Here is a 27,928-nt window from a genome sequence, read left to right on the forward strand (position 1 = left end):
TGTGACAAAATTGAGGCTTGAGTAAGCCAGCCCTTTTTAATAGAAATACCAGGACAATTCAAAAACAAGCATTAACAAAAAATACTGACACTAAACATAAACGGTGTGACAAAACCAGAGGAAATGAAAGGGGTGAACTTCAGTGTGATAATGACCATTGTGTCCATCTGTGGGCCTGCTTTGCGAACAGTACAGGGTACATACTGCATAGACTAAGATACAACTTATAAACCTTCAAAATATGGATTGAAAACATCTAATAAAATGTTGTTTAAAAAAAAAAAGTATAAAAATAACACCTGCATTTTTTTTCCTGTTACTCTCCCTCCGATGTGATAAATGAATGCAGTTTTTCACATGCATTTTAATATTTCCTCTAAAATTTCAAGATGGGAGGGTTGGTCGTGTTTTTATTATTTACATTCAGTGCAAGATGAGGACAGCAGGTAATTTTAAGAAAGCGAATACAACTAAGCCGCTTCCGTTTTTCTCAGGGAAGAGGGACGTTTTTATCTCAAACCGACATTAACGTCATTCACATGCTCAGCCCTTGCAGTGAACATGAACTTAATTTGATAAAGCTAATAATATCAAAATAAAACCAGAGGCATGACATGAACCCAACATTTTGCTTACATATTTGGACAAAGGTCAACCATGTCAGAGACTTTCCCGGACGGTTTATTTTTTTTAGAGAAATTGCCCTCAAGCTGTATCATTGGGCCGTTTCAGTGCTGATCCAGAGGACAGATGGATGTTTTCAGTGCTAAAGACGCTTCAGTGCTTGGACTATGGTGCTGCAGAGGTGAGAGCAGGTTCAAACCAGACGAATAAAGACCCTCAAAAACAGACTTGCGTTATCAAAAAGATATCCCAAGCGCAACCCTTCAAATGTTTAGGCATTTTAAATAGCTAAATATATACAGTTTCATATCTATATACAATTTGTAAGTATTGGAGAGGAGTCGTCCATAATGAACTTGGTGCTTTTTGGATCATCTTACTGTATGTTTAATCAGATTCTAGCATTTTAAAAGAAAAAAATCCGGGCAGAAAAAAGCAGAACTGAGTGAGGGTTCGTGTAGAGGGGAAGATGTTGTGAGGACTCAGCCTGAGACGGAGCGCTGTAGGACAAAGGCCGCTATATGCATGTAGTTTTCAGTCTGGACTTTAATTGAAAGAAAACATCATCACGTCTCCGTAGCATGGTGAGTGTCAGCCTTATCAGTCCTGGGTCTTGTTTAAGATTGTTGAGTTGTGTGTACTGTAAAAGAGCTAATAATGGGAATGGCTGTTCTAAAGTAATGACCTAATCGGTGGGGGACTTTTTGTCTCCATTGACTCCTTGTAGAAGCACCGCCTCTTCAGATTTACCGCTTTTCATCTCCATCACAATATCATCCTTACTGGCCTTTTCCTTCGTGCTGGAGAATGAAAATAACAAGTGATATTAATGCTTTGTGTGATGATGGTGTATCGAAAAATCTATCCCGGACATTGAGTGTTAATACTAGGGCATTGCGTTGATTCACTTTAAACTATTTTGCTCTAAGTACAGTTGTATTTTAGTATTACTCATATACTATTTTAGTATTTTGCATTTACTTTTATTTTTACATTTACAATAATTTAGTAGACGCTTTTATCTAAAGAGACTTATAAAATGATCACAACGGAAGCAGTCAGAGCCAACTAAGGTGCAATAAAATCCAAATGCCATGACAAGTTTCACCTAATGTGTAGCAAGAGAGAGAGAGAGAGAGAGAGAGAGAGAGAGACATACAATAAAAAATTAGTAATTAGAATAAAAAACAGAGGTTTTTTTTTAAAGAAAAAAAGCCAAAAGGGTGATAGTTAAAAACATTAAAAAAAACCTGACATTTCTTTTTAGCTTTAATTGTAAGAGTTTTAGTAATTTGTTTTATTTTTATTTTCATCTACTTATTTAAAAACTAATAAAAATTGACCAAAACATGCAGGGTTAGCTATTTATCTTTAATGTATTTACATTTTAATCCCAGCATCTTCATCTTCAACTAATCATTGAAAAAAATAAAAATGACCAAAACACACTTCTAATTTTTATTTAGTTTTAGAAAGAAAAAAAAATAGCGAGTTTGCATTTTGGGTTTTTTTTATCTCATCATATTTGAAAAATATATATATTTTTTACTAACGATAACAACAATGACTGAAAAGTGCAATGTGTCATTTTTTACAGCCCCAAAATAATCGAATAAACCTACAAATTGCATATTTCTTCTAAACCGCTTGTGCAAATATTCTTTTTGAATAGCTTTTTCAAAAACTTTCTATAAGTAATTCACTATAAAAACACAGCCTACGTTAATTATACTTATCATATTCAAATAATTCAAATAAATATTTTCTTTTATCAATAAAGAAAAACATACAAATCCTGCTTTCCCGAGCGTCCACAGGGCAGCTTTCCTTTCTTGTAGAGGAAGTAGAGCACGCTTCCCAGTATGGCTATGAGGAGGAGGCAGATGATGATGACGGCTATAATGACTCCACTTCCACCTCCTGCGGTAAGAGAAGAACAGCTGAAATACCTCTATCTCTGACTAAAAATATACAAAGCCTTTGCCGTGACACTTCATTTCCAAAAGTGCTGCGAGTAAAGTGCGTTCTGAGAGTGCCGAGTGAAAGAGAAAAGCATTGATGATTGTACAGAGGAAGATGGTGGCAGTTCAGATTAGCGTGAGGAACGGTTTTTGCTCGTGCGATGGAGGCTGGGGGTGATGGTGAAGCACGAGCGGTCACAAACCTGTACGTGGTTGTTTCGGTGGAAGGGTTAATCCTGGTCCTGTGACGACAAGGGTTTGGGTTACCAGACAGAAGTTACATTCAGACATCGCTTTATCTCGCGAGGTGCTTTCCGTTCATTGGATCACGGAGACTGCCGCCCCAGACCTTGTGGGACGTTAGCTACAGTATTTTTGGGTGAAAGCTTCAGAAACATACCTTTGGTGCTGGTGGCTTGGGTTGAAGTTGATCTCACGCGTGCAACTATATACAGGAAAATTTAGTTTGGATTAAGATTGTATTTGTTTGCATAGTTAACATGAACACTTGCATGGAATGAATTAGTTGTGATTACTGTTTATTTCTAAACTAATATATATATATATTTTATTTTTATATATTTTCTTTATACTAATATATCCTTTACGTTAAAAGAACTAATAGCATATGAACATTAAAAGGACTGGCTAGCACCTCATATTTTAATTTGCACGTTAACATTAGTTAAAGCTATAGTTAACATTAACTAACAATACAAAATGATATTTGGTGAGCTTAATGTTTACGCTACTACTTTAAAGTTTGTGTTCCGACCATTCTTTTTGGAGAATTTAAAACATAAAGCATTGAATTGCATAAATGTTACCGTAAACAAATTAATGCAAAAAAATTTTTTTTTTTTTTTAAATATACTGAATAATTTCCCCCATAATATTAAGCAACACAACTCTTTTTAACCCGTAATAAATGTTTCTTGATCACCAATTTAACAATTACAATGATTTCTGAATAGTGACATGACAATAAAAATTGGAGTATGAAAAATTCAGCTTTGCCATTACAGAAAAAAAATTATATATAAAAATTCTCTCAATAAATAACAAAAATAATGAATGTTAATATTTTTTTATAATGATTACAAAAGAGGATCAAAATATTGTTTACATTATTTAACCTAGATTAATAAATTCTGTGTAAAAAAAAGTTAGTAATACCAACTGTGATGGGTTTCTGTTTGTAGTTCATTATTTTACTTTATAATACGTAGTGCGTTAATTACAGATTACATCATGAAAATTATAGTTAGTGATGTAATCTTGGTTACACATTTTACTAACTTTTAGTATTCTGACTACTTTTTAGATTACTTTTACCTAACTTGTTTAAACTTACCAGTAAATGTACCATACTGATATAAAAACTTTTTAAAGAAAATATATTCCATTATTTGATATCAATCTCGCAGTCCCTGACCGTGTGGGAAGTTATTGCTACAACTTGGACATTTTAGCATCTTGAGTTGTATTACTGTTTAGGGTTACTAGGGGGTGTATTAAAAATTTAAAGGTCCAGAAATTAGTAGAAAATGGAAGACAAATCTAAATACAGTTTTGTAGACTGTATAGACTTATTAATACTATTATTTAATTAATAAAAAATAACTTTTTTTTTTTTTTTTTTTTTACTAAAGCATAAATAAATATTTAATTATTCAAAAGATCATTATAAATAAAAATAAGTTTCCAAATAAGTTACTTTAATTTCTTCAGGCTTTAGTAAGATTACATACACAAGTCAATTATTCTGATGTGGTATAACTTGGCAAATAATTTTTTAAATCTTTATTACAATTACATATACAAGTCAATTATTCTATAATCTGGGGTAGAAAAATATTATGATATTCAATTATTAATAAAAAAATACTACTATGAATCATAATAGCACTACTACTACTACTAATAATAATAATAATATAAATTTTATAGAATTATAATTTAAAATAAAATATTATTGTAATTAAACAGAGTGTAAAATAGTTCATGTTTAAATTAAGTGAACTATTTAATCAGAATAAGAAAAATATACCGCTGCTATATTTTGCCAGCTCACATTACATGCTACTGACTTGTTGCGTTGTGTCCGGTTAGAACAGCTAAATCCGCTCTTATAACTCTGCTTATTTTCCTGACTACAGCCATAAACAGTATCAGTGATAAGGGCTCTGAGGACCGCCATAATAAGAAACGGAAAGGTCAGCTGATATCGCAAAGTGAGAGTGGCTGCTTCGCCTCATTTGCCCTGATGCCAAGTGCTCCGGTCCCATGAGGTCACAGGCAGTCAGCCAGGCCTGATGAGAAGCCTGCCTTTGTCCCGATCAGAGCCCAGAGACCACATGAGAGCATTTTCACCATCAGCCTCAGCCTTCTTTTACAGGGAAACCGCTTTGTGTTTAAACACTGATCTTGACTGCTCCTCCAGAATAATATACAAGGCCATGTCAGCCCTCTCAGATGACTGTGTTTCTGCCGTCATCGGATCTCAAGCGTGCGTTATATTACCGTCAAAATACAAACAGTCACTCGCTGCACTGATGGAAGTCAAAATATACAAGTATCTCAAAGTATGTTTGAGTGAAAGCTTCAGAAACATACCTTTAGTGCTGGTGGCTTGGGTTGTAGTTGTTTTCACACGTGCAACTATTGTTAAAGAAATTGGTATGGATTAAGTTTGTATTTGTTTGCATTATTTAACTGTGTTAGTTAACATGAACACTTGTACAGAACGCATTAGTTACGATTACTACTAATACATTCTTTACATTAAAACAACTAATAGCATATTTCATAACATATTAAAATGACATGAATTGAATAATTAAATAATATAATGAACCAAGACTTATGCTGTGAAAACTGGCTAGCACCTCATAATTTAGTTTGCATATGTTAACATTAATGCAATAGTTAACATGAACTAACAATAAAAACGGTAAGCTTTAAAACACGAAAGCAATGAATTGCATAAATGTTACAGTAAAGACATTTGTGCAATAGTTGTGAAATATTTATTTCAAATAAATGCCCCTTTTGGGAAAGAAATAATAATATCCTGAATAATGAAATAGTGGAAATAATATTTCCCCCAAAAATATTAAGCAACACAACTCTTTTTAACCCATAATAATGTCTCTTGATCACCAGTTCAGCAATTGCAATGACTTATGAATAAGCACATGACACCAAAGAGTAATGGGTAATAAAAATGTAGCTTTGCCATCGCAGAAATAAATTAGATATTAGAAGTTTTTTTAATATTATTATAATCATTTTTATTTCAATAAAAATAATAAGTTCATTGATAGTCCATGACACCAACAGTGCTTGGTTACAAATCACAGGCCGTTATTTTACTTTACAACACTCATGTGTTAATTACAGACTACGTGATGAAAATTATAGTTAGTGATGTATTCTAGGTTACTCATTTTAGTAACTTTTAGATTACTTTGTGTTCTGACATATTTTTGGATTACGTTTGAATTACTTTTACCTAACTTGTTCAAACTTACCAGTAAACGTACCGTATTGATATAAAAAAGCAAAGAGAAAGAAAATATATTCCATTATCTGACATCAATATCATGAAGTGCATTAAACATGACATTACGCCAGGGTTTGCAGAACTGCAGTGGGTTTGTTGATGAAAAGCTGCTAATTAATTCATAAAAATGCACATTAAAGATAAATCATTCCAAAACCTGTGACCGTTGACCAACGTCAGAGAACTGTGAACACGCAAATGGAGAAATCAGAGTCTGAAAATGAAAACTCACATGCTGCAATATTGCGAGAAACTTCTTCTGTCCCCAGCTCATTGGAAGCAGTGCACTTGGCTGTGAGTTCAGACATGGCTTTCACAGAGATTATGCTGAAAATACCAGTGTCCGTCTTCAGGCTCACCGCTTCCGGCGGAGGAATAGGCTCCCCAGTCTATATATATAGTCATGGAAATTTCAGGGTACATTACATTAATCTAGAATAGTTTAACTGCACATCAATCGCTTCATCTTTGCAACTTTCTTATCAAACTATGTGCCTCACACTCTATACGACCACAAATTTGAAATTAGTAGCAGTGCCTATGAGATTGTCCAGAATCAGAGTGATAAAGGATACACGTTGGTCAGAGATGTTCCAGGCGATGGTGGGGAATGGGTAGCCTTCTGCATAGCAGGTCAGGTTAACAGAGCGGTCAGCCTTGTTCAGTGGACCCACTGCTATCTCCTCTGTGATCCTAGGCTTCCCTAGAGCAGGTTTAGATGTTCAGTCATGAAAGTACACTTTTTCGTAATACTGGGGATGCTTTATATACCAAGTTAAGCTTTTTTTTATTTTATTATTTATAAACCTGGTTTTACCTTCCCTGTATTGACAATGTAGGCAAAGACTGACCTTGCACACTGACTCGCACAGGCTTTTGTTTTTCTAGATCAAGCGAAGGGACTGTTACTCCACATATATATGATCCAGCAGTGTCAAAGGAGGCATTGTGCAACTCCAAAACATGGCCCTTCACCAACTGTGTGCCATCCTGAATTGAAAAAACCCATTTACATATTCAAAACTTTCAAGGGAACTGTTTATCAAGCATCAAGATGATTATTGTTGTAGTTTTGTGTGTTTGTGTATGTGTATATATATATATGTGTGTGTGTGTGTATATATATATATATATATATATATATATATATATATATATATATATATATATATATATATATATATATATATATATATATATATATATGTGTGTGTGTGTGTGTGTGTGTGTGTGTATTTTTAATATTGAGCAAAAACTATTTTTGCCAACTCTTTGTACATTATATATATATTATTTTTATTACAGGCATCATCAGTTCTGACTGCATCTTATTGTTGTACCTTATACCATGCTGTCAGTGTGGGTAAAGAGGACAAGGCATTGCAGGTTAGGCTGAGATCTTCCCCCTGTTTCAGAACTGCCTCCTCTGGTATCACCACAACTTGGTCCAGATCTAAGAAGGAAAAAAAGGTGTTAGTCACCATGAAGACAAAAACTGACATCATCTCACCAGCATCTGCCATGGCACAGGACCTGCAGAGGAATGCGTTCTTACAGTGTACTGTGATATTGACGTCCTGCGTTATCTCAGCATCAAAGCCTAATTCAAAGTCAAATGACTGGCACACATACGTCCCACTGTCTGACCGCTTGACGTTTTCCAAAAGCAGCATTTCATTATTTGAGCTCAAATCTTCCTGGAAAGAAAATGAGAATAATTAGAACTGCAGGTGAGCCAATAAATATTTTTAACACGGTTCAGAGATTTCAGAATAGCTGGTATTCAATTCAAGTGTATCAAAAAATGTTACGATCATAAAGTATTCTGTTATTACTCAGAAACGAGTGAGTCAAATGAATGTCCATATGGCTAATAATATAGAGGATATTAGTTACATACTTATTAAGCATCATGTATATAAGCAGGCACAGTGAACCCCTTTGGCTGTGATTTCACTTCATATATTACCCCTTTATGTGTGAAAGAAAAAACGGGCTGAGGGTTTCCATTTCCCTCACATCGGATCTCCACAGTGTCGCCTTCTTTTATAAGCCTGTCAGGTGGATTCACGTACACTGTTACTTCTGTCGTAGGGTCTGAAAAATGAAATGAAATTGTAAGACACTTTGTGCTTTGTCTTTCCAACAGATGGCAGCACAGAGCACTGAATGCTCATAAATCGATCAATCCACAGAAGAAAGTCATTCAAGTTGTAAAAGTAAATGTAGGTTAGAAGGATGTCAACTCACAGTGAACTGTTATGTTGATTTCCTTGGACTCAGTCATTTTTAAAGCACCGGGGACAAAGTATTTGACCTCACAGTAGAAAAGGGCATGTTCATCTGTCCTCTGAACCCTAATGTACAGATCACTCTCGATTGTGAACAGGCCGTTAGCTTTGATCGTCTCAAACTCCGCGATCCTCACCTCTAAAGGGGAGTCAGATTTTTTTGGTTATTGTCATGGCATTTTGTTTTGGAGAAGGTTCACTTAATGGTCCTGTATTTACCACCATCTGATTGCTGGAGAGGGAATCTGTCCTTGTACCATGTGATGTTGGGTCTGGGATATCCGTTGTCCACTTTGCAATGTGCAACCTGAGTGAAAACACCATTATTATTCAGCCCATTAAACTACCTGGCCTCATGACATAAACCTGGGTGCAGGTAAAAATGGTGTTGCACAAAAGGTACACAGAGGTACATATTTTTATGAGACCAGGTTGCCATTAAATGTATGTACACATATTTATTATTTATTAGCTCTACCTTTGATGGCTCCTCCTCAGTAACAGAAATCCCTTTGGGTACACCTTCAATCACAGGTAGAGATGGCGAGTCTGAAGGACAGACAGGTTCGGTGTTAGGATGAAGCTCATAATAGGACAAGAGGCTTATTAGCCTGGACAGGATCTTCTAAAACAGGTGAGACAAGTCTGATTTGTCTTACTGAATATTTGGAGACGAGTGTGTCCTTCACCCATGTCTGCTGACACGTCATGTATGCTGCAGATGAAATCCTTCTGGTCACTGAGCTGCACGTTGTTGATGATCAGAAGGGCACTTCCACGTGCGTTCTGTGGATCATAAGAGTGTGTGACGCTGATCCTCCCGGCGTATTCACTGCCTTCTTCAATGATCTCTTTCTGATCATCATAGTAGTAGATTCTTCTCCTGCTTTGGTCTCTGCCTGGCAATTTCTGTGCAAAGTCAAAAAAGCTTCAGTATTTATTGTAAGACACTACCCTTCAAAATTATAGGGATGTTGAGATACTTTAGTTTATCAAAATTACAGTTTAAAACATGTACAGTATATGTCAAAAAAGGTTTTTTTATCTTTGTTGTTTTTAAAAAATGCAAACAAATGCAATTCTGAAGAATGATTGAATGAATGATAGAATGATTTCTGAAGCATTATGTGACACTGAATACTGGAGTAATGATACTGAAAATTCAGCTGTTACATTAGAGGAATGAATTACATTTATTTTTAAAGTATTATTATACATTAAAATCTGTAAAGTTATTTTCAGTTGTATTACTGTTTAGCTGTATTTTTGTACAGTAAATACAGTAAATGCAGTCTATTTGAGCAACCCTATGAACATAAGTGTAGTATACAGTATAATAATTCTACTAATAAAATTGCCAAAAAATAAACAATATTAAGAATGTCAAATATATTTTAATACTAATTTCTCTTACTGTTAAGTACTGTAGAAAATGAATGAAATTCATTGAAAATTAAATCAATGTATTGTTAGTAAATATTTTTAATGTAATTATTTTTGGGAACACTTTAGGCAACAATTTTCATTAGTAACTATTGGCATGTCTTACTGTTGCTTATTAGTATTTATAAAGCACATATTCTGCATGACCATATTCTACATTCCTAATCCTACTTAAACTTAATTAATTAACTAACTAACTGCTGATAAGCAGCAAATTAGTGTTTTGATCCTAAAGTAATAGTTAATGGTTTGTTAATCAGTATCAGTAAACTACAATATGCATCGCTGTAGTAATTGTTATACTGATCTTAAGCTATTTTTATTTAAATGCTAAACAATTTATTTGTGTGTTATAGCTGTGATAAATGGAGGAAATTGACTTAATTGTTAGCCTATGCTTAACAGCTTTAAAACCTTGTTTATATACATAGCTTATTTTCTTCACTTTGGTTTTAGGGATTTATCATTTTTCATTATATTTCCCCATGTGTCTGATATTTGTGAATGAAAATAATGCAAAGTGTGAATGGGCCTGTATCTCACCGTAAACCAGACTATCATCTTGGCTTGTTCCTCCAGGTTGTAGATACAGGAGATTTCAGCCTGGCCTTTTAGCGATACATCCACCCGGTCTTCCATGTTCACATCCACCATGGCCCATGCTGAAAACACATCAACACACACAGATTTGTCAAAAGACCTAAACTTTATCAAATCTATCAATGTAATAATTTCCTGGACAGATTTTGTGATGACTAAGCCCATTCATAACATCCATTCAATCAAGTGACTTCCCTTAACAGGAAACAGGGCACGGGGAAGACCATTTCTGATTGAACCGCACCACCCATGTTTCCATGTCAAATGCTCGATCTAGTGGGAGCAAAGCACTTGAGGGAGAAGATATTATGAGTGGAATTCACTGAGCCCACCCATGTCCAAATTCATGTGTAGCATTCCCGCATGTCACGTCTCAGGAGGAAGAAAGACTCGATTTATCTAGAGAATAAGTGACCTACTGTTTGCCAGAAATGAGCTGTTCTCTCCCTTAAAGCATCTTAAAGCTCTGTGAATCATGAGGAGGCTGAAGCTATTCAAAAGTTTGATCGCTAAAAGACATGACAAAAACATCCACGCTGTTTGTTTGTTTTGTGAGGAGAATAGTTTGCTAACACGCTTCACAGAGAGGGCGTATAATCCAGATTCACATTTCCAATTGATTTTGCCCCAGTGCTCCTCGGTAACCTTTCAAATATATTGTAAATGGCCTTTCTGGCCTCTATGTGGTCCTGTGGGCGCTACGAGAAGATAATTGAGTATGAAGGATGCTTTCACATTACAGAAATCTGATTAGTTTCTCCCAACAAAGGCATTTCCTGTGCATTAGCGACATTAGCGTAAGGCTGACGCTCTTTGTTGTTGCCGTCAAACATTCACCTTGTTCACAAAAGGTAGGACTGAGGTATCCATAATGTTTTGTTTCCGGACTTTCTTAAGATTTTCTGAATAATCTTTCAAACAAATTTAAATAAACCTTTGATATCTTTTTTTTTTTTTTTTAGTAGTGGTGGTTTAGTTAGCATGCTAATACTGTGCCCACACAATGACAAAACATATAGTGTTGAACAGGCAATTTATATAGCTTTAAAGAAATGTATATTTTTATTTGGATGCAATGAATAGTAAGTGAAAGTAAAGGCATTTGTAATGTCAGAACATAAAAACTGGAATAATGATGCTAAAAATAAATTACGCATAAACGTTTGCATGTTATTGTATATAAAAAATGTCCACTTTTTAGTTACGAATCATTTGCAAATCTGAAATGAAATCTTTCAGCATCATCTAGAATTGGGCGTCATAATGACCAGAATTTCCTTTGACTGAACCTCACTGATTACTGAGATGAAATGAAACAGATAAGAAAAAAATAACAGTGAACTCCAACATCTTGCCCAGCTAAGAAAGACAAATGAAAGTCTGCCAAGATGCCACAGCAGCAACCATGCAGAACATCATAACAAGCTTCAATTATAGTTAAGAGTCTGAGTCACACTTAGCATGTCATACTTTTTTAAGCATGAACAAGTCCTCAGACTGGTGAATCAATTTTTTGAAGAATTTACATATTTGTATAGCTCTTATACATTGTGGAGTGGTCATGAATTATTTTTTATGATTTATGTCAATATTAATTTTCTTCTTCTTGCTTTTCTTTTTAAATATTTCTGAGTATTTCCTAGTAAAAATATAACTTATCTTTTCTTATCTGATCTTACTAAGGTATAAGAAGGGCAGGAACTGGACCTTACTTCACTTCACTTCCTTGTATTCTCCTTTCTACTTCTTGTTTTTGGCTTCACGCTCTGAACTATTTGGGTTCAAGTGGTTTCAGGTGTTCTCAGATTGTTTTAGATTTGAATTAATATTAAAAATTAATTTTTAAGTCGCTTGGGTTGAATATGAATATTGAAATTGTAATATTTGTCAAGTTATTATTCTCTTTTATTGCATATTTGCATTTTTGATACTTTTAAAACATTTACATCTTTCTGCAACCTCACCGTCTGACGTAGATTCGCTTTTGCATCACAGGCAAAAAAGAATGGCCAAAAAAGGAAGTGAGAGCTAATAATGTGCCCATGAGCCACTGTTGACAGTTTGGTGTCTTCACGGTCTGTAGTGCAGATAACCATTACACATAGGTTGTTCTGTGTCATCAGTCTGTTGGCTACTAAAATAGGTTCTCCTTTCAGAGCACCAGTTCTGGACGAAACCTGAACAAATGTCTGAACAATGAAGACAACGTTTTTTTTGAGCAGGAAGACAAATTCAAGGTTTACACATTTCCCAGCAAAGCTGTGAGACATGTCTACGAGTCCCAGATGAACCCAATAGTAAGCAGCTGTTCCAGCTTTTTAACCTCACACAAAGTCGACAACAAAAATAGCACATCCTGTGACTTACAGAGAAGAAAAAGAAGCTCCGATTTAATAATGAACAATAGAAATCACCCCATTAGATCTTGACTGCACAATAAGAGACAGGATGTTACCGATGCAACGCCTTAACACAATTACACACCCGTGAGTTTGCATGCATGCAGATACATTAACACACATGGAAGATGCACAGTATTTTGATAATCCTCTTTACTGGGCGTCATAATAACATTGTTTAGGCTCTATTCCACTATTTTAATATTCAGTCTTTGACATCATATAACATTCCATTAAAAATCATTTTCAAAAACTCAAACATAGTATAGATCTTATAGATTGTGGAGTGGCTATTAATTATCTCTTATGATTTATGTCAATATTTATTTTCTTCTTATGTATTTAACATTAATATGCGTTCTAATGCTTTAGAAGTCTACTCTAACTTCTGTTTTAGCAAAGGTTTATTTTTAATAAACACCTGCAGACACTAGTACAAAATACAAAATATAAGCATTTTCTAAAAGTCCTTCCAATATCATTACCATATTCATTTTAGAGAGGACAAGTTACAAATAGAGTACCTTTTTTTTCATTTTCTTTTTATAGTCCTGGTATAAAAAAAAAAATCCAAAATGTCAAAACTTTTTTTCCTTTGATTAAGAAAAAAATTAAAATGAATAGAATGCATACTGTTCAGTAATTATTTTTACGTTTTGATTTTATATAATTTAAAATTGCCCATTTATCGGTTATCGGACATAATAATACTTGGCTTATTGGTTTTATTGAGATATAAATGTGAATTTATCTTTGTTCAGGTTGCTATATGAGATATTTGAACAGTCCACACTTACACACTCAAACATGCCATATTTTAGTCTGAGCCGCTCATAATGAGCTTATGTCTGCAATCTTATAGAAATCTCTATTATAATAGCATTTGGGGCCAGCCAAGCACAACTGGGCCTAGAAACAGGAAATAAATGGCTGCTTTCTTCCCAAACATTCAATTTTTAACGCAGAAAATCCCCCCAGGCTGAGGTTCTGACTCTATTCTCCAGATTCCATGATCCCTGTGATCCTCACAACCCTCAGCTCCAGTACAACTATATAGGGGTCTGTAAATGGTCATTGTTAATACTGTTAATGGATAATGCACCTGTTTTTCAATCGTCTCCTGTGGATTCCAGGTGTATGTCATGCCCCCATTCTTCAGAGTTGACTTTATTCATAAGCATACAAAAACTCTCACAGCTGCATAGTGAAATTAAAATGCTGGAGCCACTCTATCAATCATCACATGCTTTATTTATAGGACGTTCCACAGAGTTACAGTATAAACAACCGCTGGCGGCCTACAGCAGCTCTGGGTTTAAGCTACCGCATCCTCTGATAAATTGTGTTTTCTTCACAAATCACACAGATGTTTGTTTAATACCTAATGCTGCACAAGTTGTTTTATTAGGGTTGTTTATTTGGCCCTGCAGATTATCTAGTGCTAGTTGGGATTCTACTGCCAAAGGCAATGACTTCTGTTATGGGACAACAAAAAGGAGAATGACTGTGGTAATAGATAATATTTCCTTGTACATTACTTCATGGAGCAAATACAAGGGTTAGCTGACATGACTTTCTCACGTCTAAAAATAGATGAAACAGCCGTGTATCAGGTGTGATTGACACTTTGAAAATGTTCCATATCATGCCGGAGAGGTTACATGCAATGGCCCAAAGACTCAGACATTCATTACTAAAAATACAGCACTTCAAAGTAGGCTGATGCAATTATAGCAACGTATTATACTGATTAGCAACCACAGCAAAATACTGTTTCCATTTTACCCATTCAAATACATTTAAACGTTTTCATAGTTAATTAGTAAGTATTAATCAAACCACAAGTCTGATCAATTAAATTCATAGTGTGTTAAGAAATTCATATTTGATTACAATTTGAACAAAAATAGACAAATTAAGCAAAATATCCAAAAATCATGTATTGCATGGCTGAGATTTAATTTTTTTTAATTATTTTAAAGTTAATTATTTTGAAGTTTTTAAAGCTTTTAATATGTATGAAAAATCCCTTAACTGAGTGATGTTCATTAAAACATGTATTATTATTTATTATTATTATTATTATTATTATTATTATTATTATTACTATTATTATGATTACTACTACCATCATAAAAAAAAAAAAAAAAAAAATCTCCTAATTGGGTGATGTTCCTTAAAACATGTTTTAATGAACTGTTGTTGTTGTTAAATTTAAACCATAAAACTTAAACAAATCAATATTTTATTAAAATGTTATCAAAGTAAAAAGTAAAATAATTAAGTTTTATATAATTCTGTTTTGAATTAAAACATTTCTATGGATATGGATTTAAAAATGATAGGATTGAGTAATGTTCCTTAGAAATATGTTTTAATAAATATTATTATTATTATTATTATTATTATTATTATTATTAGCTACATTTATGACCTTAAGACCTTCATGAAACAATACAATGGCAAAGTTTTCGTAAAAGAAAAATAAAACTTTAACTATTATCCCCAAAAAATGCACATCAAATCATTCACTATAAAAAAAATTTAAGTAATTTTTTTGTTTAGTCAACTAAAATATTCCAGTTATCACTTAATTAAGATTCATTCACTTACAATTTGACTAAACTAAAGAATTTTAGGCAGCGGGGTAACAAGTTATTTCAAGTTGAAACAACTTTTTTTTTTTTTTTTGTTCAATAATTTGTGACACACTAATTGCAGTCTAAGGCACTATTAGACATTAGACCTAAGACATTGCCACTACTAGTTTAAACTCATAGGTCCAGCATTTAGTGTAGCCTAGCAAAACTGAGCTCATCTCTCGGACAACACTTAAAAAGCAGTCTTTAAGTGATCTTTCATGTGCATGAAAGCTCTATGTACAGTATATGCCTTCTCAGCAGTAAAACAGGTGTGCTATGGAGATGAGTTGGACTCTTTATTAAAGCTCAAACAGCAGGCACTTCTTCATAGCTAATTATTGCCTAGACCTGAGGTTTATAGTTTCTTTTAAAAGGCTTTAATAGGTACTTCAGTCCAGGCTGCTGAATGACATGGACAGACTGTTGGAAGGCCTTCAGAAGTGCACGCTGAGCCAAATGTGATACAAAGCTTTGGTGTTATCGCAATATCTTTACAGCAGTTTTATGACGGAGTTAAAGTAATACGAACATAATCACTATTTATAAGCCCAAAATCTTACAGTGAGTAAGCTGGAGCTGATGTGACCTTGCAAAACCGTACTGTCTGCGAGATGGGCTGTTTTATTATTCCTCTCAAGTGGAGATAATACACACAAACGCAGCTGTTAAACTCTGTCTCACACTCTCAGGGTGTCACACACACTAGCGACCTACAACATGGCATATCAGCCGTCACCCCCCGCGACATCCTCTGAGATTTAAAAGAGTAAACGGTGCACTTAGTCCTGTTTGGTTTACAAAAAGCATCTGACTGAGCTCACAAACACACACCCATAAAAACTCAACAATCATAACAAATGGGCTTCATCTCTGGTGTGTATTAGCAATGATCTCTGTGGACTTTTTTCCCAAGAATCCTCCCATGAACTTCCATCTTCCACTTCCTTTTTCCCACGTCTCGAACGAATCATGCTAAAATAGCAGCAAAAATAGCTGCTGATTTCTGGGGTATGGGAACAAGCAGCAGGACATTATTTATGCTGCACTGATTGTGATGACTTGCCTTGAGAAGTATGGGATACATCATGAAGATCTCTCATTGGTTAAACAGATCTAAGCTCTAAAGATAGCCAGTAACCCGACGTGACTGAGCACTAGAGAGTGGACCATTCCTTTTTTGGTGCACTAGAAAGTGGCATGAAGCTGGGTTCTGCATCACAAGCCTCCCAGTGCGCCAAAGAAGCGGCATTTACCATGTGACACAGAAGTATGCGCGATAGCTATTAAAGACACTGCATTCAAAGAACGTTTGTTAAGTTAAACATCTTTTAATCTTCAGAAATGGAATGTTGTGATGACAGTAAAACTGGAAGTCTCATATTGTGGAGGCCAAAATTATCTAAACAGAAGATCAGAGCGAGAACTGCTCTGACCGGGAGAAAAATCACAGAACCCTTAAGTTATACAATACATCTGAATCAGCCTACTTAAAGGGATAGTTCACTAAAAAATGACAATAACCCCATGATTTACTCACCCTCAAGCCATCATAGCTGTACACGACTTTCTTTTTTCGGTAGAATACAGTCACAAAAGCGTTATGCCAGTGATTAGTGGTTGAGATTTTGAAGCCCAAAAATGTACATTCATCCATCATAATAAGTACTCGACATAGCTCTAGGGAATTAATGAAGGCTTTCTAAAGTGAATCAAAATTTGTGTGAGAAAAATATCCTGAAACTTTATAAAGATACAGATTCTGATAATTGGTCATATTGTTCATTTATTCTTCCATTTACTTTATAATTTAATATTTTTATTTGTCTGTCATTTCATGTTCAGCTGTAATGTTGCCTTTTCAAATGCGTGACAATATTGTAGCGTATATATTTGAAATGCCAGCTATGAAGTGACCTTCTGCCAATGGACACACTAAATAAACTAGTCAAAGTGTGGAAAGTTTTTTCAAGAGAGTTTATTTTCTAAAGTCCACAAGGCCAAAAGTGCCAAAAGTTTAAAAAACACCCATTATGTAAATAAAGTTGCTTTCAGAAACATTTTTGTATTTTCTGTGTGATCTATTACCCACATTTGTCTAAACACAGAAACCCCAGTTTACTACTGGAGAGTCAAGTATTAGTGACCCATTGCAATGCAGTATGCGCAAAAAAAAGAAAAACTACCGGCTCTAGCCAAACCATCCTCATTACATTACAAATCATTGGCAGTTTGTCCCGAAAAACTCATTACACTGTCACTACATCTTTACAAATTGCTAAAAAAAGAAGATGATCAGAGGGTTCATTACTTCACTCTCTGATTTAGACACTGATTACATTTCAAGTTTTTCACATTTTTGTGCTGAGATAAATCTCAAGCAGTTCATTGATTCAAACTGGACATTCCTGCTGGCTCAAGACTATGAGCTGTTGTGTCTGCCTGAGAAGGAGACATTCACAGGCTGTAAAAGGCTTCTTAGATGTTTGTGATCAGAAGAGATGGGTGTTTCAGGAAACCCCATAAATTATTTAGCTGCATAAATGAAGGAAGAGAAGAAACTGCCTTTCCTTGTCAACATCAGCTCCCTGAAGAACATCAATCCCTGTTCACTAGCTAATAGCCGAAGGGCTTCAAAGCACGAGCCAGTGGCTGTTTACAACCTGCTTCTCTTCATGGATGCAAATGGAGCCTGTAAAAGGTCCCCAGGGGTTACCTCAAGATGGAAGGAAGTCCACAATCGAAAACAGACATGAATGTAGTGTTTGAACTAAAGACCAGGAGTTTTTAGCTCAAAAAGTGCACACAGATTCACAGACGTTTGCATGTTTGCAGTTCATTTATTATTATAACGGTAAAAAAGTCTTTCTTAAAGTAACAGTAACTATTAATATCTGCATTTGAGCTACTTAACCCAATAAACTCAAATTTATAGCACTGCCACAAAGACATTTCACCTGCTCTTACAAACCCACCCAGAAAAACAGTTGAATATTCTAACAGTTCAGAATTAAAAATAACCAGCATTTTGTTGCACATAAAATAACCATAGCTCAGATGCAAACAAATAATATCATTAGCTCAGTTTTTAACAGCCGTTACGAAAGTCTACAATGCCACACGCTCCTTCAGAAATCGTTCTAAAGCCAGTTGTCAATTTCAGAAAACTTGTTAATGGTTTTAGGTCTACAGCAATAAAGGTGAGAAATTGCCAGTGGATGAGGATTTGATATGTTGTGTAAAGAACCATCTAGAGGGATTTGTGGTGGTATGTATCGCTGGGGAAGACTTACACTTATGGCAAAAGTCCAGAACAAAGAACCAGGGACACACAAGATCTAGCTGGGGAAGCAGGGAAGGAAACAGTGAGGGAAGTCTCTGAGGAATGCCTGGCATCTTTGGCCATATGATGGCTGGGATAAGATGACCATTATGGAGCACCCTCGGTCCCACAGGCCAGACGCTCCACAATTCACGCTCTGTCATCAGCCACTAACCCCACAAGTGTCCGTTTCAATTGCAAGTGGGAAAGGAGGCACCATTCTACGAAAATTAGGCACGGGTGCACCAGATCAGGATATATGAAGGATTCACAATGACAAAACTATTTCTCAGGTCATGAATCCTTAGCTGAGAACACGGAGGGGTCTTTGTGACAGAGGTTATGAGGTTGAGAGCCTCATAAATTACTCTTCTGTGTCCGAAGAGCCCATGAAATGACTTGATAAATGCAGTTTTCTATTTAGTGTTGACACAGTTGCGGTTTAAAAACAAATAAATGCCACATATCGAAGGGTTTGTCTGTTTTAAAAAAGTATAAATAAACGTACTAGTTATTAGCTGGATTGGCTACATGCTAATGCTAGTCAATGGCTGCCATTAGGATTAGAGACATTCTCACAGAGGATTTAATCACACAAAAATTGCGTATAATAAAGAATGATCATGATATTAGTCCGTTTTCCCAAATGTAAATATAATATCTTAAAAATCATTGTCAACTAGGAGTTTGCTAGCAGATATGCTATTGGCCATAAACTAAAAGCTGCATAGTTTGCAAAAAACAGGAGGATTTCTCATTATAACAGAAAGGCACAGCGTATAAATCAGCACATCTGACTTATATTTGGCCTGCTATCAGAAACAGACAGGGATCTGTTTAAAAAAAAAAATCAGATCACACGGCTGAACCCTTTAAGGTCTTAAGCTTTTCATGTGGGCATTATAAAGTGTTTGAACCCGAAATCTTCCTTTGCTATCTGCTTTTAAACCACTGCCATCTACATTTCCTGCTAATATGTTTATCCGTCTTGCGTCTAATCAAATAAAAACTTACTTTAAAAGAATTTCTGTCTTTCATCAAGATGATGTCAGAACTGCTGTGGCCATTAAAGATGAAGTGTGTAATTCTCAAATGTTAAAACACTTTCTCCTAGGCATATAAGTAAGCCATTCATAGGCTGATTTCCCAGAAGAGTGTAAACACTGTGGCTTTAAACCATTGCTGTGTTTGAGCAATGTGACAGCAGTCAACTTCTGGATCAACTAATGCTGTGAGTTCATGGATTAAAAAATGGTTTATGAACACAATGGCACAGACAGGTATCCTGACAAAAAAAGCCACAAAAAGTTAAAAAGTCTCTCAGAGACCATATTTTGTCATATGACACATTATTTATTCAAAAGAAAAGCCAATTCTAAAATGCATTAAAACGTTGTTATAATTGAGTTTATAAACTTTTTATCGATACATACTGACAAGTATTGATAAAGATTTTTATTCATTCATTATTTAAACCACTTATCCTATGTGGGTCTAGCTTAAATTTGTAGTATAATCAAAATGTAACATTTTACTCTTCTATCTACTGTTATTTCAGCAACATTATAATGCTAAACTATGGAAACTAAAAGTAGAGTCCAATTTGACCACTTCTTGGGTTCCTTACGAAGCACCTCTCTAGGTTTTTATTCCTGATTCATTGCCATGTGATTATTTATAATTAGATAAAGTTGTGTGTGTTTCACATTTTAAGGGCTATTGAAAGACACTAACCCCATTCAGAAGACAATAACCCTCTGGCCTTAACATCCACAACTCATAATTTCCATCCCGATCTCCTGCACAAGGCCATCCAGAGCTTTATTTTAAGAGCACATAAATGCTAAATAGTTTCAGAAAACCACAAAAATGAGGCCAATCACAATGCCAGTTTACTTAACTGCCACCACACAGCCTTCATATTGAGCATTAAACCAAGGCTGTTAAATCCTGGGTCCAAGCTTACAGTGATTCTCAGACAGCCAATTCAACAGAACATGATTTACAAACATAAAAATAGTTTGGGCTCTGGATTTGTATGCTGACAAACTGATGTTCTGCGAAACTGCACCACGGTTGTGTTTAAAGTCATTCGGCCGTGCCCTGAAAATATTTAGATTTCTAAAGTATACATTTTAAAATATTACTTGCCAACAAAATATTCTGAATGAACTCCAAACAAACTCAAGACTGATGTACAACTACAATGACGTATCATGCCCTGCGTACCCTGAGTACTGCGCCACTCACAAGTGTCAAAACCACAGACCTAAGTGGTGTGAATTATTTGATTTCATCTGCAAATGTTACGTTGATGCAACCTTGTCCATTAATACAGCTCAGATCCATTTAGAATGATAAAACAATAAAACTATTGCAGACACATGAAGTGTAACCCATTCATTGTGTAATTAAAGCAAACAGAACAGCACATAAGCATTAAGATACTTTTTATATATTCATATACAACATTCTAATCATACATATTGCTGCACATTTAGATGTGCTTAAGCGGAAAGTTGTAGTTTAGCCTTATTTGTCCTAATGGGGTTAAAGTAGCCAGGGGTTGCAGCATGTTAGAAGTAGTTAGACTGTGGCACATGGCCAGAGCTGAGCAGAGAGCAGTTCCTCTGAGGCCTCGACACAGCCTCCAGACCTCCAGAACAAGAGCCGCTTTCAGGCCTTCTGGGTTCCCAGCGGACAGGCCTGCAGGCCCAACCAACTTTTGTAATAAATTGAAGAGTTCTGTCTTTACACCACAATACTGTTTCCTCTAACCATTAGGCATCTCATGTCCCCAAAGTAAAGCAACGAATTAAGGACGAATTAAACTGAATTATTTTTTGGTTGAAACCAAAGACATTACGTTATTGTCTTTTTTTTTGTCATTTGCTGTCATATAAAACACACTTATTTTTGTTTATCATGACATATGATGATTTAATGGTTGGCTGTGAAGACCATGAGCTTGCATGGAAGACAGCAGCTTGCATATTCTGCTAAACTTCTCATTTTCCACAGATGGAATTAAACAACCTTATAATTATAATATTTGTGTGAACTTTCCTTTTTAAAAAAATCTGCAAATGTAACGAGGTGCTTCTCAAACATTCCAATCTTTAAAATTGACTTAAACTGATATGAAATGCTTTTTTTTCTTAGCGTGTTTGTTGAAATGGACGGTTAGTGTCTTCATATTCGAAGACGCAAATAACAGAAGGTATCTGTCTTTCATATTTCTTCGGTCAGTTTATCAATAATGCAAAGTTAGAGTGTGTTGAACTGAGACTGCCTTTACATTCATTATATGTTCATCATGCACCGACCACTGTTTATAAACCAACACAGCACACTAGAATGCATTTATGTGCTTTTATATATTTTAAAGTTTGGGGTCAGTGATCATTTTTTATTTGTATTTTGTAAATAAATTAATACTTTTATTTAGCGGGGGTGCATTAAATTGGTGTGAAAGTAAAGTAAAAGATTTTATATTTTGAACTTTCTACACATCAAAGAATCCTGAAAAAAGTATCATGGTGTCCACCAGAAGCAAATAAAGATAAAGAGTGAAATAATGGCAGCTGATATTTCAGCTTTACCATTACAGAAATTTAACTTTACTAAAGTTTATCTATTTTAAATAGTCATATTTCAGTATTTACTGTATTTTTCATCATAAATGCAGAACAATACAATATTTAAATATTTTACTTACAGTCCCTACACTTTTAAACAACAGTTTATGTTCTTTTTTTAATAGAATTTAAATGTTTAAATAACTTTAAAAAAACGCAACACTTCACAGATTTGTTGGTAATGAAGCAGTTCTCAAAATGTAGCAGCATCATGTTGAAATCCTGGACTAAAACTAGTCAGTTTTGAAGATCTCAAATGCAAACATGTACCTTCACACAATCTGTCCAGCTCACATGTAGCCTCCTCTTCCACCAGGAAATATTTCAGTGCCGCTTTCTATGTCGAACTTCACAGTTTTGGTTTCTTTCTTACTTTATAGGCTAATACCAATTTCTTAAACCGACGAAAAAAAGTGAAATCGCAGTGGGACATTACATTGCTATTCTGAGATGGGAAAAATAATGCTCCACTAATGAGAACTCTTTCCTAATAATCTGTTCTATGATCTATTCATCGAAGTAGACAGTGATTGACGGTCTCTATTACAGGACTAACCTCTGCAGGTTACGTGATCCGGAGCTATGCGTAATGAGCGTGAACGTTCATAGTGATTATCAGCCACATTCCCAAACGCTGACTGTACTAAATAGAATGTGCTGGTCATAAAAGGTAATATCACAGCCACTCACAGGCAGACTCTGTGTTTGAGCAATCAGAATGAATCATATGGCTCATTGCTGTAACCCAGCAGGAGAGCTGCTGTTGTGGGGGTGGGTCTGAAACCTGAACTAAAGCATGTTCTGTGATTGTTTGAAAGCCAGGTGTGGGCAGCTGTTGGCTGGGACCCACGTGCAGAAGAGTGAAATCAGTATGGGACCGTATGCCAAGATCAGAAGTCAGGTTTGGTGACATTAAACAGCTCTTGCTGCACTGCAAACAAATCTCTTAATCAGTATTTTTGTCTTATTTTTGAGTAAACATCCTTAAAACAAGATAAAGTTCAAAAAAGATCAACTGAATAAACAGATTTCTTTTACAGAATATATTACCGAGCACACTGGCAAATGTCTAGTCCTAGTCTAGTCCGAATGTCTAGTCCTATCCAGTCCTAGTTATTTTAATTAACGATTAACTGAAACAAACATGCTCATATGATGATATCCAAAAGCCGAATGATATCTGATTTCATGTCATTAACATTTGCTCAAAATCTTGTGTACAAAGCGATTTGAAAATCATTCGTTTTACACATACTCTTCATTTCAAATTTTGCAACGCTTGAAATATTATAAAATGTGTCGTAACTGATGGAGGAGTAGGAACAGGAAAAATACATACAGTTTTTTTGAAAATGACTGTACTGGACAAAATCAAACATGAAAATATCTAGCTGCAAAGGAGAGCCTCTTATCACACTGGTCACTTACAAAGTTCAATACCATCTATTATCATTAGGAAAGAGTTTACAGTAACAATTATCAACTGTTCTCTCTCTCTCTCTCACTCAGTCATATGCACTCACTCCATTTGAAGCAGTTTTATGCTCTTTCTGGGAAATGAAAGTATTACATTAACGGTCAACACTTTTTTGCGAGCTGATAAGCATCATGCCTTTACAAAAACTTTGACACTGAAAAGCTATGGCAAAGTTTATAAAGTCTGCCTGCTGTAGTTAGATAAATCATTATGGGAAATACAACATTATGTAGTTCTATGCATTATTGTCACCAAAAATATATATTATTTTTTAATAGATTTCCAGAATATTATACCTAGGTAACCTGGCTGCCATTGGTCAGACAACGAGAGGGAATTTAACCAATGAATGGTTTACTAGTAACTATCATAGATATTTAAACATAAAAATAACAATGAAAATAAATTACATCTCCTCATGAAAACAACCTAAGTTTAAAAAAATGGGAAAGCAACTTATTAATGCAATAAAGACTTTTCCTCAAAACATGCCTAACTTCAGTTTATATAGTTTAACAAGAGTGCAGGGCTTTTTCCACTTGCAAAGATCTGGATACTGTCAGCCTAATCTCAACAATACTGAATTACCCAGACACATATTTATAAAACACTGATAGACACAGAATATCATACGCAGAAGCAGGATTCTTCTTCTGTTATAAGGACTGATATTTTAGAGGATTGATATGGATAGAACAAAAAAGCAATGCATATCCCAGGCATTATAAGCATGTGGATTATTCCTGGAAACAGATTCGCAAAAAGGCCACACTGGAGAAACCCTAGATGTGAGCAGAGACAGAGAGCAGTATAAAGGAGAAATGACTCTCAGTCGTGCACAGTGATTGAACACTAATGGACGGTCAGCTGCTATCCATCACTCAAATAAAACAGGGCTCAGGCCCAGAATGCCTCTTATCAACAACAGACGCTGCAGACTCACTGTACTGTAGCACACACTGAATGCGAGGCATGCAGCAATTATCACATGCGCTCCAGAGTGATTCTCTCCGATTGGTTCTTTGCACAAGGTTTGACTGCATGCTCATTCTGAAAATGGAAAGTGACCTTAAGCCAGAAATCCAAGCACAAAATCTCAGAGGGTGCAGTCATTCCTATGCCACGGTTTTCTTTTTAACTTCACAGTCTGTAAAACAAATTAAACAATGATCTAAAGACCGCCCTGAAAAATCAGTTTGAAACCAATATTATATTAAAGTTGTAAATATAAAGCACAGCATATTATTATATTGTGACTATGAATTACTTGGCTAAAATTAATAAATATGGGGACTTGAAACATGGATTTTAGCTAAAATTATGAATATCATCTTAATTGGTTTGAATGAGAAAAGAGATGCGAGCAATACAAGAGAAACAAAAGTAATGCCCGGATAAACAGATAGCATTGCCGTGGGTCAAGGAGAAGAGCGTGACGAGCCAATCAGAAACAAATCTCTTTTGAACTTTCAGCAAAAAATCCTCCACGGTTTTCAAAACAGTACAAAAAAAAGAGAAGCATATATTAAAAAGAAACCTGTTTCTTCCCTAAAAAAGAGCAACACAAGTCATGAGTACTTTAACAGACTACGCTTTCAAGACTTTGCTGCATGATTTAAAGATGCTTACTTCCTTATTTGTATTTATGTACAGCTGCTTACAAAGACCTTTACTGTTTCACCACATGCCTTTCGTAAGTGTAAAAACTCATCATCTTCGACATAATCTTAAGATAGAAAATGCCCTTTAACCCTTAACTAGATGGTGTCCAGAAATGCACTTTGTTTCTTCTAACATCTAAAATGTTGAGATCCAACTCTAGTAAGTCTTTCAGTGACTCAGAGAGGGTCTTCATACGACGAACGCACATAAAAGCGGCTCCACTAACAGGAGCTTTTATTCACTGCGTGTACTTCACAAACGCTAAGTGTTCAAACCCACAAAATCTGACGCAGTAAAACACGACAGCTGCAAGACACTAACACACGGCACGTACGAGAACGTGTTCTCGCAAAGTAGTCACTGATCTCTTTTTTGAAATGTGACCGTGGGGAAGGAGAACAACACTCTGTGTTAATTGTTGCCTATTAAACATCTCTGAATACATTTTCTGTTTTATCTCATGCGGTATCAGTTTTGCTCTCAGTGGAGGATTGAACCAATGTAAGTAACTCTAAAATGGCCCTAAGATAGACATCATGAATACTGCAGTGCATTTAGAAATACTAGGGGCAGTTCTGGATAATATTACACAAATTCACCAAAACAGGCCAGATCTATTTATGTTAGACAACGTATGTATATTGGACCCTTTTTTATATATATAATGTAAGCTGTTATGAATGTCCTGAACTAAAAAAGTGCAATTTTTAGAGTGCATTTTTGATAACGCCCCTGGTACGTACTCGAAAAGACACTAAAACCCAAAATAAAGCACCTATACATTATTAGAGCAGTCTGTGACTCATATTCTCAAAAGCACATGAGGATGTCCTGGGCTACTACAGATTAGGTCAGAACTCCTAAGGTGTGCAGGAAAGGAGAAGGGAAAAAGCAGGGGGCTGAAACAGGAGGTCAGTATAATAAGGAAAAGCATGAATGGTGGTCAACGGAAGACGGGACAATTACGCAAAAGAATAAGGAAAAATGAAGAAGCAGTGAGGAAGTTCAGCACAGATGCGGAGTTTAAAGGGTGAACGAAAACAATGTCCAACTTTGAACTCGCACCTCAGTTAACAGATGCTTCGAACAAAGAAAATGCAATTGGTGGGTATGCAGTTCCTTCCTTGTCAAACCCAACGTCTACTCATACAATGATGTGCTAAAGTGGTAGGCCATTACATCACGTATTCAACATGATTACAAAACACATCTGCAACTTATGATCAAGTGCTTCATTATAAATGAGACCACCTCGTGGTATAGACAGTCTTAAAAACGCTAATGTTATCTAACCACGGCCATAAGGTCTGTGAAGAGAAAGCTAAAACCTTCTACAGTGTGCTCAACACAACTCCTTCAGTGTTCTGACTGAAGCTCCTCCAGTTATGAACGTCTCCCGACAATGACCATAAGCAGGCTCCTTCGATTATACACAATGCTACAATGATATTTTACAAACAAGTCCAAAGTACTGGCAAGCAACACGTTAAATTAAACATGAAGATTTGAAGCAGAAAAATGGAAATTTTCTCGTAAAACATTTTACAAAAAATCTTTATTTACTTCAAAAGCGTGATTATATCACTACTTAACTGAAGAATATTTATTAAAAATTACAGAATTATTAAAGTGTCAAAATATTATATAAAATAGTTCATTGTTGTTGTTGTTATTATCAATAATAATACATTTCAAAATATAAATAAATAAACTGGCTCTTTAAAAAATCTATCAATTTAGTGTAATTTAATTTTAAAAATCTTTAAAAGAAAAACGTAAATATCTGGAAGCACAATTCTTTTCGTTTACCAGTTTAACATGTATACAAAAATATCATATAGCATTTTAATGATATAAAAAGTAAATTTGCTTTAAAATAAATAAATTAATAAAAATAAAAAATTGAATTATTCCAATCATTAGCATTTGAAGAGTTCAGCTTGTATCACCCCACGTGCAGCATGAATTGTGTTCAGCCTTTATAATTTGCCTTACATGCCTTACATTTACAATTTTTCTCATTAATTTCTAACGAATAAGGAAAGCATCTCGCACTTTTGCACAAGACACAGCTTACATCATAAACTTTCCCGCTCGCTGACTATGTACCTGATTCTGTGACGCTCAATTGAAACTTTGACTTACTTTTGCACGTGAGGACGCCGAGTCCCGCGATCACGAGCGCGATATAACGGAGGGTCATGTCTCCCTGATCCGAGGTTTGATGCGAGGAGAGTGAGCACGCCGGAGAGCTGAAGTCTCCCGTAGATCATCAGAGGGCAGATGTTTGCACTGAGCGCGCCCGAA

The 27,928-nt window shown here is 35.3% G+C and overlaps 1 protein-coding gene across 4 annotated transcripts; it reads right to left on the reverse strand.

Annotated features, from left to right (window-relative positions):
* On the reverse strand, positions 1-27,924 carry mcamb (melanoma cell adhesion molecule b). Of its 4 annotated transcripts, none has more exons than XM_043259893.1 (17): positions 27,767-27,924; positions 10,428-10,546; positions 9,101-9,350; positions 8,920-8,990; positions 8,661-8,748; positions 8,401-8,580; positions 8,120-8,247; positions 7,706-7,847; positions 7,491-7,603; positions 7,002-7,140; positions 6,726-6,853; positions 6,383-6,539; positions 5,202-5,216; positions 2,986-3,030; positions 2,789-2,827; positions 2,415-2,544; positions 1-1,424 (listed from the first exon to the last, which is right to left on the reverse strand). In XM_043259893.1, exons 1-17 carry the CDS (start codon positions 27,822-27,824, stop codon positions 1,310-1,312), a joined length of 1,917 nt encoding a protein of 638 aa, XP_043115828.1. In that variant the 5' UTR covers positions 27,825-27,924; the 3' UTR covers positions 1-1,309. The 4 variants fall into 4 exon arrangements, with proteins under 4 accessions (XP_043115828.1, XP_043115827.1, XP_043115831.1 ...); XM_043259892.1 differs by having other exon boundaries at positions 5,202-5,246; XM_043259896.1 differs by lacking the exons at positions 2,789-2,827; positions 2,986-3,030.
* Positions 27,925-27,928: the final 4 nt, after the last annotated feature.

This window comes from Puntigrus tetrazona, chromosome 15 (assembly GCF_018831695.1).
Source record: "Puntigrus tetrazona isolate hp1 chromosome 15, ASM1883169v1, whole genome shotgun sequence".
Taxonomy (NCBI): domain Eukaryota; kingdom Metazoa; phylum Chordata; class Actinopteri; order Cypriniformes; family Cyprinidae; genus Puntigrus; species Puntigrus tetrazona.